This window comes from Papaver somniferum, chromosome 3 (genome assembly GCF_003573695.1).
Source record: "Papaver somniferum cultivar HN1 chromosome 3, ASM357369v1, whole genome shotgun sequence".
Taxonomy (NCBI): domain Eukaryota; kingdom Viridiplantae; phylum Streptophyta; class Magnoliopsida; order Ranunculales; family Papaveraceae; genus Papaver; species Papaver somniferum.
Genome location: NC_039360.1, coordinates 162880437 through 162903472, shown reverse-complemented (window position 1 = coordinate 162903472; position 23036 = coordinate 162880437). Strand labels below are relative to the sequence as shown.

Sequence of the window (23036 nt, the reverse complement as noted above, 5' to 3'; positions counted from 1 at the left end):
AGATAAAAATCTTTGGGAAAGTTTACAGCACTTTAATCTATCTAAAATTCCCTAAAACATGTCACACACGTGACTTTCCATATTTTATGTTGTGAGAAAAGTCCGTCGATTAAGCCCAGTCTAATCGATTTAAACACCGATATCAGATTCCTAGACCCATAAGGAGTCTATCCTATGAAAATCAGAGGTTTAATCGACCTCAAACTCCTCCAAATCACGATTGCCAAAACTGTTCTTCACTGCACCTATTTTCCCGCCAAAACCTGGTTTTTGAAATGTTGAAGATGGTTGCCCCTTATCCAGGGTAGGGGTGCGATTAGCAACTGCCTGGAAATGGGATGTCCCTTAGTAATTAGGTTACCCCTTATCCAAAGTGAGTGTCCGAATAACAAATGTCCTCCGGGTGCTTTCCGACAACTTTCGAGCCAATTTTTTCCAAAAATGTTTATTGGCCAAAAATACCTACAAATAAATAAAACACCATAATAAGTACAAAAATGAGCCCTAACAATATATAGGATCGAGACAAATCGGACACAAAAATGTGTCTATCAGGTATCATCATCAATTGGATGATGGACAAAGCGAGAAACAGAGAAGTTGCTTCATCAGAAAGACGATAGATTTCTGCAAGAATATATAATTAAAAGAAAATAAAAGGAGAATGAATAAGGCAAAGCATAAATATATAAGAGAAAAATTGACCAGCTAGCTGATCAAACCTTTTGCAAAGCTCTGAAATTTTATTCGCATAAGTAGAAACTTCAGTTTCAAGTTTAGATTGAAGAAATTTGAGTCTCCTTTGGTAATCTGAAGGTACCACGTATGATATGCGGGCATCTGCGAAAATTGGGGTTCTTGTTAGGATGCGAAGATTAAAATTTTATTAGAAAAATTACAAAGGGACAAAAATTACCAGAGAATCCAAAGCAAATTGAAAACTGGGATCCAATAAAGTTGAAGCCCTGCGAACTGATGGATCATCTAGACAAGGAGCATCACAAATCTTCGAAACCATATCAAAGCTATGACGTAATTCGTCATACCCATAGTTGCCATCGAATTGGCAAAAAAAGAAGAAAGATGACCCATAGACTAATTAATTGAATCTTTGATAGGAAAAGAATCATCATCAGATTCAGAATTTGAAGCGGAATCATAAAATATTCTACGTCTTTTGGAAAGATTAGAAGGGGAAGATGAACTATGGGATCTGGTAGCTTTGGTTTTGGTTCCACCTTTGACTTTAACGTTTGAAATCTCCATCTACGCGAATGGTACAGATGAGCAACAGAGGCAACAATATATTGTTAAAATAAGAGAGAGAATGTTTCTCGCCTCTTCATTCTGCGAAGATGTCGCATCAGTTGATTTATTAGCTCGCTTAACTGGTCTTTTTCCCTTAACGATCTAAAAAAAAAGATATAGGTGAAGAAAAAGATATTCATGCGAAGATAATATACATGTTTCTCTTCCTCGGATAAAATGAGCTCCCAAAGATGATAATTGGAAAATTCTTCAGGAAATGGGAGATCAGAATGATCAACAGCTCTACCAGATACGTAAGGGCCCGTTAAAATGACAAGACAGTTTACCCAAACATTATCATTAGATCTACGAGCAGTATGGTTGGAATTGTCATTCCAGTCAACATCTCGCATGATCTTCTCATTCTTAGTATAAGTATCCTGTCTTCTTATGCGAATAGCCTATCTAGTAGATTCTTTCTTCATAAGACCCACATAATAGTGCTTAAATAAATTATCGAGAGAATATTTAACAGGGTCAATCGGTTTGTCACGATGCAGTATATTTCGTACTTCATAGGCATAAGAAGTTCCTAAACCAGCTGCGCGACGAGCATATTCAGGAATTATCCTAATAGCATCACCACTCAGCTGAAAAATACCCCGTGCGAATCGTTTATCAGCTAAAATTTCATAAAATAAAGGAATACTGGGATCATATAATGGGACAAGAAGACCAGTTAAAAGTTGTTCCAAAGAAACGATAATTCTTTGATTTGTCCATTTTTCGGAGTTAATCAGATCAAGAGTGAGTTTGGGTGAGTAATTAGATCCAGAAGGAAGAGAAAATGAATATCATCTTGCGCTGAGTTGATCCTTCAAAATTTTAAAATATGCTTCATTTTTCTTAGCAATTGGTGTCATTAGAAGAATGGGAATGGTAAGAGCTTGAAGGAGAATTTAATATGATCAAGTAAAGATTAGATCAAATAATAGAGAAGGAAGATGAGAAAACGCAAAGGTTTTTAATAACGTAAAGATTTTTAATGAAAGATTGTAAAAAAAAAAAAAAAAAAAGAAGTAGCAGCATAAGAAGAAAAAAGAAGTAAAAAAGAGAAGAGGACGAAGTAAATAATGATAAAAAAGAAATTACTCTCGAAAATCGAGGAATTTACCTCATTATGCGAAGGAATGATTGGATAGAAAAGAGCGGTTCGAAAGACGTGTCAAATGGTGTGTGATCGAGAAGACAAGCGTAAAAAGGAAGAGTTGAATCTGATATTTTTCGGCAAGGTGGAATTTGAAAAGATAAGCATGTGCGATAAGACAAATTGAAGATTTCTCATTTCGCTCATCAAGTAGGATTTGAGAACGAAACGAGAAGAGGCAAAATGTAGGAATAGAATATCGCACATGTGAGTAAGGAATAACAAGATGTGTGCAAAGAGCGTCGCATACACTCAGATGTGATAACGAATTGAATGATGTCGACCTAATCATGAATAAAGTGTGAAGAACTGTGCGAAGTTTATAAGGTCTGCGAAAATAACCAATGTACGTGTGCGATAATATTGCAAAAGGGTTCCGAAAATAAAGGATCTCTTAGCTGTCATCCATTATGTAATATCCTATATAAAGAGTAGTTGGTGTATAGAGAAGGGGGGTTCTTTAGAGCAAGGGTTATGGAGTGAGGGTTCTCATTCAATATGAATGAGTCTCACTTGATTTGATCTAATTAGGTGCTACTATGGAGTGAGAACACCCACTCATTCATCAAAAATCATTCATACACTCATTGGAAGGAATGAATGGGCGAAAGTGGACACTAAGCGGTTGAAAATCAGCCTCTTGGGAAAAAAACACGTTAAACGGTTAAAGATCTTCCTCTGAAGCATTTTTTTAGCTTTTTTATTTATTTAAAACTCTAAAAATGGGTCCCATACTAGTTTTCTTAATTAAAAACCCTAAATATGTCTAAAACGGCCAAAGAAAGGCCGCCCAAGTGATTTTCTTTTTAAAGCGGCTAATGATTAGCCTCTTAGTCTCTTTTCTACTCCTTCCGTAATGCAACAAACACTTCCTCACCCGGTCTCTTACTGGATTTGGTAGTGAATGAGTGAAAAACACACTCATTTCATAGCCCTTGCTCTTAGAAGGACTTTGGTCAAGAAATTAGGAGAAAGAAAGATTGCAAAGTAAAAAAAAGAGTAAACCTGAATTTCCCATCACCTTGTAATTGCTCTTGTGAATTTAATAAATAAAAAGACGATTTACTTTGAGGCTGGTTAATTACCAGTAGATTCTTATATCCGTGATTTCTTGCAACTACGATTTCTTTATCCAAACCCATTAAACAAAGATTACTAAGCAACCAATGACATGCAGGAAACAGATACTGACGATTCAAATTCGTCGAATCAGAAACAGAATGATTCAGAATTTCTTCTGATCAAAACTCAGAAGAAGTAAAAAAAAGGTTGTAGAGATGAAAACATGAACCATTTAATAATACAAACCGCATAATATATAAACCAGAGCATTAATCAGTTCAGCTCCAATACTTGAACTTTAACCAGCAACAAGAAAGATAAGATAAGCAGCAATTAAGGATTAACGTACTTAATTAATTAGAAGTAGTAATTATTATTACATGCTTTAAAATTAAAATGAAGGAACAATACCATAACCAGAATCAATCACAAAACCCCCCGAAGAAGGATTATTAGAATGATACATTCTTTCCATTTGATTATCAGCTTCGATCTCAGTTTCAGTTCGTTTCGCAAACCTACCTTTAATTCTTGGTCTTGTTTCGGCATACGCTTTTCTCGATGCATATCGGATTGTTTTCTCAAATTTACGGTTCTTTCGTTTCTCTCTGTATCTTAAAACTCTAGCTTCTCGATCTAAACCAGTTAATTGAGTTACAACTACTGCATTTTCAACTCCATTACTAACAGTATTTGTATCAATCATTCCATTACTAGTAGACATAACACCATGATGATGGTCGATAATCATACCGTTGTTCCTCGAAAATGGGTTTGATATGTCTGTCATTGAGTTGCAGTTTGAAGAATCCGGCACAACTCCGACTTCAGATGACGATACCTACACAATAATTAACTAACAATAAACAACATGTACTAGTTGTAATCCCATTCAAAAAATAAATTCAGATCTGAAACTTTAAACTTACACTGTGACTAACAGATTGAGTGTTGAAGCTGTAAGCAGGTTTAGGTTTAGAGAAATCGAATTCGTAGCAGTGATTCTCTGAATAATTAAAGGAAGCAGCAGGATGATTCTGAATTGGATTAGTTGCAACAGGAACAACAGAATCAGAACCAGCAGAACCATTCTGATTATGATGTTGATGTTGATTCTGAAACTGTTTCTCCCCACCAATATCAGGATAATCAAGATCAAGATACGAATCAACATCAGAGAACAAATAATCAACTCCTCCAACTCCAATTCCAGATTTCAACATCAGATCTGGTACAGCTTCCACCACAACACCTAACTTAGACGACGGAGGGTTCTGGAACAACCAAGAAGCATCATCATCACCACCCTTATGATGAACAGTAGTCTTGACATCAACAACATCATCTTCATCTTCCTCAACAACTTCATTCGGCTGTCCCTTAACAAAATGATCAGGAACAAGCAAGAAATTCAAATCGGAACTAATTTTATTATTACCCGCGGAAGCTGCCGCTGAAATAGCCGATTCGAAAAACGGAACAACCGGAACACGCTCGTGTCGACGTGCTAACGGATTAGCTGAATGAATATCTGCATCACAAGTCACACAGAGCGAAGCTGCATCAGCTTTACAAGTAACAGAAGCTGGAGCTGATTCGCAAACCTCACACATCCATACTCTTTCGTGCCTTGATGCTAATTTGTTAGCTGAATGAATGTTTGAATCGCAAGTCATACATAGAAAAGCTGAATCTGCTCTGCAAAACAACAAAGCTGTTGCTGATTTACATGAATCGCATAGTTTGGTGTTCATACTCCAATTTCCACCTCCTGCTGATCTTCTGGTTTCAACTTGAATCCCCATTGATTTTTCTAATTTTTTTCAATTTTGTAGAAGCTTGAGTTTGTGATAATTCAATTTCTCCAAGTATAAATGAGTAGTCTTGTATCCATCCAATCTAGATAGGTGACGAGTCTTAACTGGACACGTGGATGGCTTCGTAGCCATATAAAACATTTAATTAATTTAAAAATGTGATATTACTCTGAATAGTAGTAGTAGGAGTAGCTGTACCCTTAACTGCGGGGACCCACTTTGAGATTTTCACTGTCTAATTGTTTTGTCTTGTTCCCATTATTTATTTCCGATGATAATCGATCGGACAGGATAATGTAAACAACTCTTTCCTTGTTTCTCCGAATGGCTAGCTAGGTATGGGGAACTAAATGGTTTATATGAGCATGCAAGCATGGTGCTTCTTTCCCTGGTTTAGTGGTCATAATGATGTTAAGAGCCAGGGTAGTAGCAGACTGCCCGGAGGTGCTAGGCAAATTTATAAAGCCGTGAGAACTTAGAACCGAAACCCATTTTCCATTAGGAAGTAACGGGTCTGGGTAGGAGACAATAACTCCCAATTATAGGTCATAGTTTTTATGCCGGTCTGACCAAATCTTGCACAACCCTTAGACAAAGGCAAATTTATATAAACATACCCATAAAATTTGTTGAATAGGAAAACTTCAATCACGGGATTTTTGGCTCAACTGAGTCAAAAATATGCGAGTCAGTTCCATGACTCAAGGATATTTTGTTACCCGATTCAAATGGATCCGAGTTCGAGGTTGAGTCAGATCTGACTCAAAGTAAAAAACAAGCAGTCTGACTGCTGATTCGGCGCGAGTCAGGGGTTGACTCAAACCCAGATGCCGAGTCAACTACAAACAAATAAGGTGTTAGTCTATATCCTTGCAAGAACTCGAAGGCATTTGAAGCTCATCGTGGTTGTGTTTTCAGAACATTTTTATATTTATAGCACGTTTGGATACACATCTTGAAATAACTTTTCGATTTTTAGAAGTCAAAAAGCAAGAAATAGTTTGGGTATAAAATTGCAGAACCATTTCTACAAACAGAAAAATCAGTTTTTTGTGAAACAAAATGTTTTTACTTTTAATTTATGCTATTGACTTCTACTTATGAATTCTGCTTCTAGTATCCAGACGCGTTATTTGGATTTTTAGTCAAGCCAAAACTTACCACAGTGATTGCTCTTATACCCAATTTTATTTTCATTCTATCGGTTATCTTGCTTGTATTTGATTACTAATCAAACCATCCCGTGAAGCTTTTTACCTCCTCCCCCATCATTTTCTTTTGATCCATCATCACAATTATCACTTTTTAGAAGTACTTGTAGCTGGAAAACTCGATAATAACTTTTCATAAGTAGTAGTAGTACTGAATCACAGATTGCATTGACGATGGATGATCGACCTCTTTCGTAGAAGAAAAAGTTAAAAAGGGCAGAGTGCCAAACATCATTCTTGGTCAAGTTTAGCACGGTTTGGGTGTAAGATTCTGTACAGACTAGTTGGCAGACCTAAACGTAATAATGTATTTATGAGAAGAAAGAAGAAGGACCAAGACCAACTATTGGGTTCATGTACCAATCAATCATCGATTTACAGGCATGGGGGTATGGGTGTCAAATTGTTCACCCACCCTCTATAGTCGCATCGCATCGCATCATTTCCCAACTTGACACTGGAAGGCTGGACCCTTTGATATGCCTAGCCCCAAAAATGTTAAGGGGGACACAAAGTCATCGCTTTCGTTCTCCATTGATGATTTGATATGTGGTATGAAATATGAATTTGTGTAAAAATGGTTTATTGATGTGAATTTACAAGTGATCGATGCTAGTTTGGATTGGATTGGGCCTCGTATTATTGAAAAAGTGGTCGACCAAATTTCATCCTAGTTGAGACTAACCTCAAAATCTATAAAAAAAAACTTGCATATTGAAAACGTGTTATCCCTTTTTGATTTCTTTGTCAATGTCTTACAAAATTGTTAAGACCCAACGGAAAGTCCTACGATTTGCCCAGAGGTGTTTCCCTTTAAAGTTTTGTGAGGCTGTTCATCGATGATGATATTCCAGCACAAAGTTCAGAGAGTCAACCATTGGACTTATGGACACAGGTATATCGATCAATATTTCGATACGTTACAAATTGTTCCTGTCCTCCAAAAGAAATGTTGCAGTTGGATTGTGGAGTTAGAAATCAAAGCCAAAGAACAAAATTGCAAAATTGAGCAAGCCCTTACCCCATTACAACTTGAAAGACTTTTTAACAGATATAATAGAGTTTTTTTATCAGATATTATTATTGTGTTTTTCAACACAGGATTCAGTACAGACAGAGTCTGTTATATACAGACACAATTAAGACTTGACAGTCTGTTAATACAGCTGTGACAGTTATAGGACTTGTGTGAAACACACACTCACAAACTGACTCATATGCTAACTATATCGGAGTTAGTTGTATCTGAATCCATACAACCCCCTCAAGATGATACTTATGTAAATAGAGAAGCTTGCTTGTCAATGAAAGGAAAACAGGATGAACTAAGCCCTTCGTAAACAAGTCAGCCAACTGTTCTGAAGAAGTAACATAGCTGACCTTCAATAAACCAGAACTAACCAATTCTTTTATGAAATGATAATCAATTTCTATATGTTTAGTTATGGCATGAAAAACTGGATTTGTAGCTAGGTTGTTGGCTGAAATATTGTCACATTTAAGACTAAAAGGAGTATTGATTGACACACCTAGCTCTCCAAGTAAGAAAGATATCCAGACCACCTCAGCTGCAGTAATAGCCAATGCTTTATATTCAGCTTCTTCTGAAGATTTGGAGATAGTAGGCTGCTTTTTGGAGGACCAAGATACTAGAGAAGATACCAAAAATACACACATGCCTGAAGTTGATCTTCTGGTATCAGGACATCCTGCCCAGTCAGAGTCACTAAATGCACTGATAGAAGTAATGTCACCTGCAGAGAGAAGAACACCATAACCCAGAGTGTCTTTCAAGTACCTCAAAATTCTCTTAGCAAGCAAGAGATGTTCATCTGTAGGAGACTGCATGAACTGTGCAACATAGTTGACAGTGAAACTTGTATCTGGCCTTGTCATTATAAGATACTGTAAGCCTCCCACTAGACTTCTGTACATAGTAACATCAGCTAATGGCACACCAGTAGAAACAAATAGTCTAGGACCCTTTGCAACTAGAGTCTTAGAAGGATTGCAATCAATTAGATCATACTTTTGTAACAACTCAATAATGTACTTCTGCTGAGTTAATAAAAGTTGTTGAGAGTTATTCAGAAAGCTAGCTTCTATGCCCATAAAATAGTGGAGAGTACCATGATCCTTGACTGGATAAATCTGCATGAGAATCTGATCACACGGAACATTAGATGAACAAGCCAAAATGATATCATCTACATATAGTAAGATAACAGTCATAAAATCTCCATGTTGATAGATGAACATTGAATAATCAAAAGAAGACCTCAAAAACCCAAAATATGTTAAGGATCCACATAATGAATCAAACCATGCTCTGGGAGCCTATTTAAGACCATACAGACTTCTCTTGAGCTTGTAAACATAATCAGGATGTTCAGCATCTTCAAAACCCTTTGGTTGCACCATATAGACATCCTCCTCAAGAAATACATGGAGAAAAGCATTACTAATGTCCAACTCTCTTATAGACCAATTTCTTGTGAGTGCAATGATTAGAATAACCCTAACTGTTGTAGCTTTTACTATAGGACTAAAAGTCTCGAAATAGTCCATTCCATCCAGCTGATTATAACCCACAAGCCTAGCTTTAAACTTGTCTATAGTTCCATCAACTTTCAACTATTAACCTTGTAAACCCACTTGTTACCCAATACATTGTAACTTGGATCATTAGGAACTAAATCTCATGTATCATTCTCTTTTAAAGTTGTATTCTCTTCTCTCATAGCATTCTTCCATTGTGGAATTTTGATAGCATTTTTGAAAGACTTTGGCTCAGACAATGAAGTAATCTCAGCAGCAAAAGCAGAATAAACTGGATATTTAGCTACACAATGAGATACAAAATCAGAAGCTAACTGTTTGGGCTTTGAGACACCAGTCTTGGACCTTGTAACTATAGGAGAAGAAGAAGTAGTTGAAGTAATAGTTGTATCATATGAAGAGACCCTTTATGAAGTATCATGAAGAATTGCAAAGGCATCTTGAGAATTATTATCAGAACCAATAATTGTAGAAGTACAAGAATGTGAATCAAAAGGGAAACAAGTCTCATCAAAATTCACATGAACTGAGATATAAATATTCTTAGTCTGTAGATCATAACATTTATAGCCTTTATGAATTGGGCTATATCCTAAGAAGACACACTTTGTACTCTTAGCACTAAGTTTATCAGCTCTATATGGTTCTAAATTTGGGTAACAACAGCATCCAAAGACTCTAAATAAAGAGTAATCAGGCAATGTATTAAAGAGCACTTCATAAGGAGATTGGAAATGAAGTACCTTAGTTAGAAGCCTGTTGATTATGTATGATGTTGTTAAGAATGAATCATCCCAAAAAGATTTTGGTAAAGATGCTTGAAAAGATAATGTATTACCCATCTCTATGATGTGTCTATGCTTTCTTTCAGCTAGACCATTTTGTTGATGTAGATGAGGACAAGAAACTCTATAAACTATCCCAGATTTATCAATAAATTATTTGAACTGCCCTTTTACTAATACCAGTGCACCATCACATTGGAAAAATTTGATTGAAGCAGATAGAATATTCTCAGTAGTAGTCTTAAAATGCTGAAAACAGGCTAAACTTTCTGTTCTGCACTTGAGTGGATATATCCAGTGATATCTGGAGTAATCATCAACGAACAATATATAGTACTTGAATCCCAAAGATGAAGTAGTTGGTGCTGGCCCCCAGATGTCACAATGAATTAAATGTAGAGGTGTGCTGGTAGTTCTTTTGAATAAGGAGAATGAAAGTTTGTGATTTTTGCCCATCTGACAAGCTTCACAAGACACTCAGCTGTTGAATCAAGTTGAATTGATGAAGTGGAAGCAATTTTGTTGAGAACTGAAGTAGAAGTATGACCCAATCTCCTATGCCAAAGTGCATTACTAGTCTTTGAAGTGAATGCAGTAAGTGCGGTAGTTGTAGTTAGAGCAAATGAAGTAATGCCCTCCATAGGATATAAATTGTTCTTGATATTTCCTTCAGCCAAAACCCTTCTTGTTCTAACATATTTTATTTCACAACCCCATTCAAAAAATTCCACAGACACTTTGTTATCCTCTGTGAACTTTGCTATGGATAATAAATTCTGCTTGATAATAGGCACATATGAAAAATCATCTAAATGAAATTGACTTGTATTTGTATCAAGAACTACATTGCCTGTTTTTTCAATGGGTAGCAAAGTATCATCACCCAACATTACCTTATCAGAACCAGAATAATTCTGTATTAACAAATGAGCATCCTTTGTTAATGATTAGTGGCACCTGAATCCTTTGTTAATGATTTAAATTAAAACCAACCATAAGAATGAATATTTCAAACTAACAGCATTCATTAAGTTGTGCCATCTGACCGGCAATATGTATGTCATTGCAACGGCCCAATGGTGCCAAAGAAGCCCATTATGGCTTGTTGTATCTTGGACCAAGATCTCTTGTCCTTGTATGATGATGATGCCACTAATGTAAATTAATTAATTTATTTATAGTTGGAAGAATCAAAATATGGTATAGATGCTAAATTGATCCGTATTTAAAATTTGGAAAACGCGTACATGGTCCGTCTTTGCAGTTCATTATGCCTTAAAAGGAGAATCACGACACCGACTCCCCTCACCAACTTTCACATGGGCTGGATGTCGCCACTACCAGACTTTAGTTGACCTATTTAAATGCATTCTAATCTAAAGTCTATCTAGATAAAAGTTGCAGCAGCAGCAGCAGATTTCATGCCGTGGTTAGCTTTCCTGCTTTTCCAGTGTCTCTCTACGGACATGTTGATGCTTATCCAGTAAATAAAAAATGACTTGGACAAAATTATTCGGATTAACTCTGCACTTTATGATACAGATGATGATTTTGGTTGCTGCCGGCAACGAAATCTGACAGACACGATGAGAAAAAATATATATGTATAATCAACTAGTAACAAATTTCAGTACAATTTCTTTGTGGGAAGTTATAAAATAAACAAGTTACAAATAAATATCACGTAATGTAAGAAATCTCAATGTCCGACTTTAAACAACTTACATGTAACCGCGCAGTCCGTTTCTGGTAGGATGCTGCTTTGGGTTGGGCCGTTGATCACTCAAGTTTTAGCAAGAGATGCCTTGTCGTCAGCAGTAAAAGAGTATTATTGTAAGCCACCCCTTGCTTATCCTGCTGCTCCCGTTGGTTAACGGCCTTTTGGGTTCATGATCTGTGAGAAAACAGCACTAGGAGTCAAGCCATCCGAATCTTCACTAGCAACGCTCTGACCACCGATGCTCATGCTTGTCGTATTTACGCTACTCGATGTGTCTCCAGACTTCAAATCATTTGGATCTTTCTTATAGTTTGGTTGGCCATCAGTCATGCTCAAGTCTTCCACTTTCACTAGCCCATTCTCTTCAGCACTCTCCTGCAGCTGCAATGCAAACTCAAGGTTCCAGAGAACATCACCCATCGACGGCCGGTTTGCTCCTATATCGTCCAAACACTTCTCAGCTGTCTCTGTAAACTTCTTAAGACACTCTGGTGCAATCTTCCCTTTCAAAAACGGGTCCACGATTTGATCAATGATTCCCTTCTTGCAGCAGTGTATGGCCCATTCAGACAAGCAAACTTGCTCCTTGGCTAGAGATGGATTCAGTGCCGGTCTTGCACACAGTACCTCAAACAGTACAACACCGAACGAATAGACGTCCGATTTCTCTGTCAGTTGCTGCCTCCTGAAGTACTCGGGATCCAAGTACCCAAAACTACCCTTCACAACTGTGCTGACATGAGTGTGATCCAGTGCTGGCCCTGTCTTTGACAACCCGAAATCAGAAACCTTTGCGACCCATTTCTCATCCAACAGAATGTTTGTTGTCTTCACATCTCGGTGGATGATGGTGTGTTTCGCACCAGTATGCAGGTAATGTAAACCACGAGCAGACCCAATGCAGATCTCGAGCCTTTGTTTCCACGAGAGCGAAGGGTTTTGAGTCTTGTAAAGGTGCTCTCGAAGGGTTCCGTGTGCCATGTGGTCATACACGAGGATCATTTCAGAGTTGTCCTCGCAGTAACCGATTAGAGAGACAAGATGTCTATGTCTGAGCTTAGAGAGCATCTCAATCTCTGTTTGGAACTCATTTACACCTTGATCTGACAGTGGATTTCCTCGCTTGATTGCAACTTTAGTGGTTCCGCCATCGATTTCACCCGCATAAACTTTGCCAAAACCACCAACTCCGATGATTAGACCTTCATTGAAGTTCTTGGTAGCAGCTTTAATTTCAGCGAATGAGAAGTGACGACAGAGGTTCGAGGCAGGAACTGAAGAAGCATAGCTTTTGCCCGTGGCACTTGTCTTTGCAGAACCTCCAGAATGTGAATTGCTATATTGTGAAAGTGGAAGCCACCCTGACGGCCCGTCGCCAGCACTAGACTCTTTTCCTTTCCCTTTCCCATCCCCTTGGCGTCGCCTGCGCCTTCCCACCAGAAACAAAATTAAGCAAGCAAGACACGAGATTGCAGCAACACCACCTATAACACCTCCAGCAATGGCTCCAGTTTGGTTATTTGACTTTCCCGAAGATCTAGCTGAAGCAGGATCAATGGTTTCCTGTTTAGGCAAGGGAATCGGATTAGGTCCAGCGAGGCTTCCATTGGTGATGTTAACTTTGAATATCTCCACTCCATTTAAGATGGCATCATAATAGTTGGACTTGGATGCCGTGTTTGGATGCAGTGCAAGCCACATATCCTGTTGAGCACCATTTCCCTGTGGAACGAAAACGACATAATCCTTGTACACAGGAACTCTATTCTTCCCTGCCCAACCAACAACGTCCGCGGCATCCTCAGCAGTTTGATTATTGATGAAGATTTGAAAAACCCTCTGATTAATTTTGGTCATAGTCGCTTGGATCTCACAGAAATGAAGCCTAACCAAGTAGTAAAACCCTGGATCGATTGAGAAAATCCAGGTGAGATTGTAATTCTGGTTGATGTGCAGATCAGGGCCCATTGTTCTAGCAGTGGCATAGACATCTTTAGGCGCAACATAATCCGGCATCCCTGGTGGGTAGTCAATTGTAGCATTAGGACTAATCGTATCAGTGACACCGAAGCCTGCTCCGAAGATGTAAGGAGAATCATCGGACCAAGAACGCAACAAGCCTGCATCTTTGGTTGGAGAAATGTAGTTTCCACCTACATTGAGACGGAAGACATTCTCGAGTGCAGTACTGTTATCAATGCTGAAAGGAGACGACTCTCCCATGATGAAGGCACTAGTACCGTCGTTGCTGTAAATATCAGGCATGGAGACGACCTGGATCCCATTGACGAAAGCATATGATGATTTGGAGGTGGGAGATGGTGTGAAGGTTATGTTCAACCTCTCGTTGTCATCCGTCACTGGGATTGAAAATTCCTTGACAATGAACGCAAAATTGAGGGCTTGGCTAGTTTGAGAAGCACTGAAGTTATTAAGCAGTGTATACGGACCAGCAGTGACAGAAAACAGGGAATCGGAAGCGTTGAGACCGGAATAGGAAGCAGGGTAAAAGTATAGCCGGACGAATTTCCGACCGGATGAGACCGGGAAAGTGTAGGTGAATTCAGAGCGGAATACACGAGCAGTCATGAATGGGATTTCAGGAACTGAGGGGTCTTGAGTGGAAGCAGGGGATTTTAGTGATGATGATGTGGATGGTGCGAATTTAGAACCAATGTCGGTAGTCCATTCTAGACCATCGGGATCTTTATCATCTCCGGTGGCACCGCAGTTTATAAGAAGCTTATCAGTGGATGCATACGATGATGATGGTGTAGTAGTAGTAGTAGTTTGAGCAGAGGTGGAATTGGTTGAAAAGAAGAAGATTGCGGTGCAGAAGATGAAGACATTAAATGCATTTGTGTTTGGAGAAGAAGAAGAAGACTTGTTCTTCTTCTCCTTGTAATTAGTAGTATTGTGATGATCCATGGAGTTAAAATTACTAAATGGAACCATTCAGCACCTAATTAATTATCTAATATGTATCCAGAAAACAGAAATTTATGTGACTAGAGAAGGAGATGAAGAATCATAAGAAAAGAAATCTGAAAACATATAAATGGATCTTACCAACAAGGAGCTTCTTGAGTTGATGAGAAAAATGTATATCTGGTGATGAGAAGTATGATGTCAAGTGGTGAGATCTGTGTGCTCTCCACCAGCCTCAGCTAATGGCTTGGTTTGGGTTTGAGATGATGAAGTGAAAAAGGAAGAAAAGGGAAAGAGGAAGACAGTGATGAGTGAGAGAGAACATTAGACAGTTGTATTAAGCACCTTTGCACATGGGGAAGAGAAGAGGTGGATAAAGAAACAAAACCACCACCACCACTCAGTTATTGTTTTTTTAAGTACAAATAAGTCATGGGATGGGGGCAAATTTCCTCATATTCATTCAGACATACGTTGACTGTCAACTCAAAACCAAAGGTCATGTTGTGTTGACAAACAGATCATATCACTGTTTTCTTTTTATCGTGACAATGGTGTTGCTATACCATACGCGTGAACATGTGTTGGATGGTTACAGTGCGGTTGGATTGCGCAAGCAACACTGCTTTTACTTTCCCGGAAACTGAAGTTAAAAACTAAAGTTTTTTTGTCTATAATACCAAAAACAAAAGTCAAAAGCGGAATTATCTTGTTTTATAGCGTGTTTGGATACCGGAAACGGATATCATAAGTTGAATTATTTTGCTTCACAAAAAACTGATTTTTTGTTTTTAGAAGTCATTCTGATTTCTTTTTTTTTGCCAAACTGACTTCTGATTTTTTGCCACACTTCCTTGCAAATCTAGCGGTCGAGCAATAAAAACGCTATTAAGAATAGCGTTGAAAGCCAATATGAATAGCGCCACAAAAACGCCATTATGAATAGCGCTTGACCACGTCAACGGTCCGAACGCCAAAACTCTCTATTTCGGAATTAAGGGCATAGATTTCCCACATGATCATGTCTATCAATTTCTTAAGAACAACATTCCCGGAGCTTCAATCCCGCGATCATACCGATGATGAAGCTTGAGAAAGAAAAGTTATTTTAAGTTATATCAATCCATGTAATTTTAAGTTATTTCAATCCATATTTAAGTTATTCCAATCCATGTAATTTTAAGTTATGTTAGTCAATGAAATTCGGTTCAAGTAATCTTATTGGTTCAAATTAGCTAAATTTAAATATTTAATTCCAAATTATTATTTATTTTTTTTCGAAGATTTTGTTTTTGAATTTTTTATAAACAAAAAACATTAAGACATTAACATCAAAAACAGAAAATTCATTCATGTGGTGTGAGAAGGGTGTAACTAAATAAATTTTGGATGAAGCTATTCACAATAGCGCTAAATGCTGTTCTTAATAGCGCCTACCAAAGCTATTAAAAATGGCGCTGAACGCGGTTCTTAATAGCGCTTGACTTACGCTATTCACAATAGCGTTCAACGCTATTCTCAATAGCGTTTTTTATTTTCTACTGCGCTATTCTGTACAGCGTTTTGCGTTATTCTGATTGGCACTCAAATGGATTCCACGCAAAGTACAACGAAACTTTGGAACCCTGCTTGGATTTTTCATGAAAAACACCAATTTAGAAGCCACTAGATTTGGAATAGCATGGATTCCACCCTAAGACTTGCTCAAACTGACGAGCGTTCCAAGTGCCAAATGCTAGAAGAGCGAGTAGACAAAATGATGTACACGTGTGAGATTAGGTATTCAGTATCTGTCGTGTTACTTACTTCAGCTCCGTAATTCATTTCATTGACAGTTCGACACGAAATCGCAAGAAAAATGAAACAGCTGTTGAGGTTGAATGAATGAATGAATACCAAAAACGATGAGAAGCTCCATTTCAATATCTTCATTACAATCCATTGTTTTGTTCGGGAACCAGGGGAGCCGAAAGAGAGTGCAATCAGTACTTTCAATTTCTCTACATAGGCATGAATATGAATCATACGATCACTCCTACTCCTGCCACCACCAGCATCAGCTGCCATACGCAGCAGGATGAAAACAAGACAAGGTAGGAAAATAGATTTTTTTTTTTTCCTGTCTTCTCTGTTTTGAGCCTTGATTGATATATATATATATATATATATATTTGTGCTGGAGAATAAAAAAATAATAATAATAGAGTAGTGGTGATATTTTTCTTTTCCGATGATGATATTTGTTTGATACTTGGCCTCCTCTGTAAGTAAAAGAAATTAAATATCTTTCGGGCCGGATTTTTTTGATTGTTTTTCTTCAAAGTAATGCATGAAATGAATACTTAGTAACTCGGCCTAAAGTACATATATTCCTTGCTCATTCTCTACTACTCTGACTATAGCTTTATAAAGCATTTACAAATGTTACTATACGTATGAATTGGCAATTGCGGCTACTTCACACTTGAGTAACCCCTCTTATTGCTTATTCATTTTCCTTCATCTCTTAGCTTGCTTCCAATTTTTCTTTTCAGTTTCATGTCGATGGCTATAGCATGTATATATGTGGCAGTTAGAATAGAATAACAAATTAAGTTGATGCAAGCTTAAAACACAGTTTTCTTTGCTTCAAAGCCAGACACTTACTTAATTACCACTCATCATATGTCTCCACAAATCAGAGTGTTTTGAGAGTGGATATATGTACCTAGCTAGCAAGTCCAGTTGGTTTAACAACAATTGAGCAAACATGATCAATAATACTCAGAGGAGGAAACCCAAATTACTTGGTTATAAAACAAAAATGTCCACAGTTCATCTCTCAGTAATAATGACAATCTTTTGGTTATCGTTTGTTATTGGAAAATCATCCAGCAATTCGATTAGTACTAACGGTGTTGATATTGGTCTTAGTGTTCCTGACGTAGTGGTTGCAACTGATCAGCATTTCGGAGGAGGAGCACCAGCGTCGGTCCAGAGTAGTACTACCAATTATCTCTCATCGTCTTCTTCTGACGAAGATTATGGTTTAGAAGATGGTGATTTTGATGATCTGCTGGGGAGTGACCAGGAGTGGGAGATGGTGTCTAGGAAAGGAAATCAGTTTGTAATTATGCCTACTTCGACATCGAAGCAACAGGATACCGTTAGGCCTTTCTATGTGAATGGGTTCAATACATACTGGTTGATGCTATTTGCAGCGGACGATTCAACCAAAGGTAAAGTGAGTCAAATCTTTCAAGAAGCCTCCTCCGTGGGACTCACTGTCTGTAGGACTTGGGGGTTTAATGATGGTGGATGGAGAGCCCTTCAAAAATCACCTGGAGTCTACGACCAAGACATTTTCAAGGTACATGCTAAACATACGTGATTACATATACTACTGCAAACATGTTTTCGTATGTATATTCCTTTAACTGCCATGTGATTGCACAGGCACTGGATTTTGTATTGAGTGAAGCGAAGAAGTATAAGATCAGGCTTGTAATGTCATTAGTCAATAACTGGGAATCCTATGGCGGCAAATCCCAATATGTGAAATGGGGCAAGGAGTTTGCTGGTCTTACTAATCTCACTTCAGACGACGATTTCTTCACGCACCCAACTCTCAGAACTTACTATAAGGATCATGTCAAGGCAAGCAATTCAACTCTTTTTTTTTTTTTTTTTTTTCGACTAATTGTAATTCCTGGTTGCTTCTTTTTTAAAGCTTTTTGTATTGGTGGCTGCCTTGTGCTATATGTGTATCTGCAGACACTTCTTAATCGAGTGAACACGTTTACGAATGTGACATACAAGAATGATCCTACAATTTTTGCTTGGGAATTGATGAACGAGGCTAGGTGCCCATCTGATCCATCCGGAGATACATTGCAGGTAATTATTGAGTTTAGTTAATATGATAAGAGCTGAAATTCTAAATATTTGTATGTTGTGTGCTCATGGTTTCAATTTTGTTGCCAAATCTAAAGGCATGGATACAAGAAATGGCAATGCACGTTAAATCCATCGATCTGAACCACCTTCTGGAAATTGGAGTGGAAGGATTTTATGGCCCTTCGACGCCAGACAGAGTTCAACTCAATCCAAACAAGGTAGCCCAACAAGTAGGAACTGACTTTATCCGGAACCACCAGGCTCTGGGTATTGATTTTGCTTCGGTTCACATGTATGCAGACTCCTGGTAAGTACATTTATATATGCACATAGGTATGGCATTGCTTGACCAATTCGTGCACTCCTGATTGTTTAACTGAAATTGTTCAACTCCACAGGATTTCCCCATCGGTTTCAAATGCACACATAAAATTTGTGACGTCGTGGATGAAGTCTCACATTGAAGATGCTGAGAAGAAGCTTGGTGGGATGCCCGTAATATTTTCCGAGTTTGGAGTATCGGTGAGGGACGGCGGATACAATGCATCGTTCAGAGACACGTTGATTAGCACAGTGTACAAAACGATATTGGATTCAACAAAGAAAGGAGGGAGCGGAGCTGGAAGTCTGCTGTGGCAGATCTTCCCAGAGGATACTGAATACATGAATGATGGATACGCAATTGTTCTATCAAAGTCTCCGGCGACATCAAACATTATTTCTCTTCATTCCACTAGGCTTATGCTCTTCAACTCTCGCTGCTCTTGGAGGTGCCACTGGGTTTGCAGCAAGAAGAAAAATGCGTTGCCATCTGTAGCCGTAGACGACCAGTAGTAGAATTGATTTTCTTGTCGTACATTATCACATATAAATTACTCTGTGCGTGTAAGTAATTACATATAGATATAAATTTGTAATCGTAGTTTGGGCACTTTTGGTTCTCTTTATAAACTGTGGAGATTCTTCGAAGCTGAAGCCCGAAAGCAAAATGACGCAAAATAGCGTAGCCGCTGAATTAAAGAAAACTTGGACTCACATGAACTTGTAGAACGGGTCTTATTTTTGTTTAGCAAAGACGATCAAGTCAATTGACTAGTTGGCTTAAACAGCTATCGGTAATAAAGAAACTCTGAAACCAACTGGGAATTGCCCGGCCCGGTTAGTCAGAGGATGAACTCTCACTCTTGACGTCAAAAAACAAACTAACTCTATTAGCGGAAATAGTATGTAGAAATTACTAATCCCAAAGTTATTGGGCAATGTTTTAAAACGCGGACCGAACTGGCCGATCCAACCAACGAACCATCCGGACTGGGTGAATAGTGACCAATAACTATCCTAAAAAACCGGTGAATCAAGTAAACCGGCTGGTTGAACCTGTGAACTACTTGAACCGGCTGGTTTTACAACGGTTCAAACCTTATACAATTCTTATTGTTTTAAAAAAGTTGTGTCTATTCAGGATTTAACTAGTGACCTCCACCTTATAACACAAAACTATTGAGCCCCATATTTTGATATGAAATTAATCCATAATCATTAATTACATAAATATAACTCACTTAGTTTAATAAATCCCAATTCAAATCACACAACCAAAATTATCATCTAAGTTAGTCAAGTCTTTAACCCAACTGACCCAGTGGTTGAACCACCGGTTGAAACTGATTAACCCAACCCGGTAACTTTACTGGTGTAATATCCAGGTTTGGGTTTTAAAGCATTGCCTACTCCTAGGAGGTCCAATTCAGGATGGCTATTTAGGTCATACCAAATAATTTCGGGACATATGTATTTATAACTCTATCCTATGGATGTTAATAAGGGGTGGCCTATTGATAGTGAAAGTTACTATAATACCTTTAAATCAGCAGAATTATATTAATACTCTTTATTGGTACATAAGAAAGAGACACCCTAGGAAGAGGAGGGAGCCTTAACCCATACAACTATCTTTATGCAAAACGGAGGGGACTTGTTATAACTCTATCTTATGGATGTTTATAAAGGATGTCCCATTGATAGTTAAAATTACTATAATATCTTTAAATCAGTAGAATTATATTAATACTCTTTGTTGGTACATAAGAAAGGGACGCCCTAGGAAGAGGAGGGTTCCCTAACCCATATAACTATCTTAATGCAAAAAAGAGGGGATTTGTAGCCTAACCCAACCCTTAAAGGCGTTGGGCCACCCCAAGTCTTAGGTCCAAAAGGAAGATAACTTAACTTTTGGTCAAATTATAACTACTACTTTGCCCCTACAAATAATCAATCCGTTCGAACATTTTCAAACATTTAACTCATGTCAACACTCAATCTTTTCTTCAACTTTTTCCACTAAATTTTTTTCTCTTGAAATATCTCATAAGACTGTCTTACTTTTTTATAAAACCAAATTTGTGGCTGCTGTAAATAAGATATGTTTTAATTTTATAAAAATGGTAAAAATGAAAGAATTGTGCAAGTTTATGAGATTTATCCGGGAAAATGTTATACTAAAAGACAAAGAAAATCTTCAGTTTTGAAAGTTGACAACCTACGTCCCGAAAACAAAGAAAAAACATTTCACGAGCATGTTGAATGGAAGAAGTGGCAGTAATATTAATTAATGAAAATATTTAGACCTTAAGTTAGACTTCCATTTTATATACTTATTACATTTAGACTTCCACACAAAGAAAGTTGATTTCATACCTCAGCCGTAACATCAAACTACAATGGATTAAAACAAATAAAATGGATTAAACCCAGGATCATACAACCTAGAAAGTTCATAGTATTCGAAATGCTTAAACTTTCTTCCATTTTCTTCAACAAATTGGACTTATGCCATGGCGTTCTGAATAATAGATAAACAACAAGTTAATATATGATTTTAATTAAACTAGGATGGAATTGTTCAAAATGAAGAAAAAGTTATGAGGATACTCACTAGTTCTTCGTTGGACAATCCAGGATTACCATCTTGAACCATCCCCAAAACTTATGTATAACTTCTAACATACTTATTGATGAATGAAAATCAAGTTTAAGGCTCTTATTGGTTCTTAAATTTTTATTGTGAAACGCTTCAACCACTGACACACGCTTTCCTATAAATACTGGCTGGTCATATTTCTCCTTACAATATGTAGCCAACAACGAATAAGAGCAACATCTTCTCTGTTACATAACTATTTATAATTAGAAGAAATGATCCATTTATTACACCTGAGTATATCTTCAAAGAAAGTGTCACATTTATATAGAAATTAAGCAAATCACATGTAGTTTTTCCTTCAATATAATCAGTAGCTTATGACGTTGAGCGGATCGTTAATTCAATTATTAGTAATCCCATATTCCTACTAAATTTACAAGCATATTGCAACTTTATTCTTCTTGCTGCTAATATATCTAATTTTCCAATTTCTAAAATTATCAAAAACAAGCAAAGTTTTCTCAGGAATATTGCAATTCATCAAGAATACCATATTTATATATTTTGTATTTTCTAAAAACATGAATATAATTTCATTTTTTTTTACCGATGCACGTCATGCAAGGATGATACTGAAGCTTCCTATGACGTGTTTGGTAAAATAACTTAGTTAGGCACCCGATATTTGCAATTTTAACGGGGTGAAATGTTTGCGACTTATATTCTAAGCATGCACTTAGTAGTATGATATTGTTACCAAATTTTCTAAGATTTGAAATTAACGTATGTTCGGTACTATAGTGCATCTATATATGCTTTAATTTAATTGTCGATGATGTTTCGAAACTCGTGTGCCTTTAGCAGGTGTTACCATGGCAAAGATGACGAAGAGAAAGCCAATCGCAAAAACAAATAAGATAAAGAGGAATTCAAACGGAACTGAAAAGAAGACAAGGAACAATGGACAACGGAAGAAGAATATGTCTTTATCAAAGGTATCACCAAACATAAAATAGGGTCAGTCGCGGGTATAATATCAAGGAAGAACCTTTATTCAGTGGAATTCTTGATGGCTTCTCTCATTTCAATATAAAGAAGGACTGTGGAAAAGGTTGTGTTGGCGAGAAAAGATGTTGTAGAAGAAGCTGGATCTGAACTGGTGCAAGATTAAAAGATTACACAATTAGGTCTATCTAATGTTATACATTGTGCTAAGAAATTTATTAGGCCCATTTTCTTCTTCTTCGCTAATCCATTTTGCTTAAGTTGTTTTCTTATCTAATTTATTGCATTAAATAAAAAATCAAAATTGAAAATAAATCGAAAATCATTTCAAAAAAAAATTAAAAAAGAAAAAGAAAATCAAAACAATACAACAGGATATGAACAGATTTGATATTGTGAAACTAGAAACCAAAATAGATACTCAGATCTACAAGAATAATCACTTACCTAATGATTTTTGGTCATTGCAGCCGCAGCCCTCGGCGCTTCTGCCGCCGCTTGCATAAAAACAAAAAAAAACAATCAAATTAACAACTTACACAATTCCACACTATGGTTCCAAGTTTCAATGGACTTGGAAATAACTTTTCTAAAAACAAAACTACACTTGATGATTCAGCTGACCAACCAATTTGCCTCACCTATCTCGTTGTTTCTCTAACCGCAGTTTAGATATGGTATCTTCAAGTTCTTCT

The 23036-nt window shown here is 37.3% G+C and overlaps 3 protein-coding genes across 3 annotated transcripts; 1 reads left to right on the top strand and 2 right to left on the bottom strand.

Moving 5' to 3' along the window:
- Window positions 1-3727: 3727 nt before the first annotated feature.
- LOC113357896 (zinc finger protein CONSTANS-LIKE 4-like) lies at window positions 3728-5379 on the bottom strand. The gene is made up of 2 exons (XM_026601385.1): window positions 4447-5379; window positions 3728-4358 (listed from the first exon to the last, which is right to left on the bottom strand). Exons 1-2 carry the CDS (start codon window positions 5320-5322, stop codon window positions 3909-3911), a joined length of 1326 nt encoding a protein of 441 aa, XP_026457170.1. The 5' UTR covers window positions 5323-5379; the 3' UTR covers window positions 3728-3908.
- A 6027-nt stretch (window positions 5380-11406) lies between these two features.
- On the bottom strand, window positions 11407-15284 carry LOC113357895 (receptor-like protein kinase FERONIA). The gene has a single exon (XM_026601384.1). It carries the CDS (start codon window positions 14562-14564, stop codon window positions 11760-11762), a length of 2805 nt encoding a protein of 934 aa, XP_026457169.1. The 5' UTR covers window positions 14565-15284; the 3' UTR covers window positions 11407-11759.
- A 1852-nt stretch (window positions 15285-17136) lies between these two features.
- Window positions 17137-19382, top strand: LOC113357894 (mannan endo-1,4-beta-mannosidase 6-like). The gene is made up of 5 exons (XM_026601383.1): window positions 17137-17886; window positions 17973-18173; window positions 18291-18413; window positions 18509-18720; window positions 18812-19382. Exons 1-5 carry the CDS (start codon window positions 17287-17289, stop codon window positions 19245-19247), a joined length of 1572 nt encoding a protein of 523 aa, XP_026457168.1. The 5' UTR covers window positions 17137-17286; the 3' UTR covers window positions 19248-19382.
- Window positions 19383-23036: the final 3654 nt, after the last annotated feature.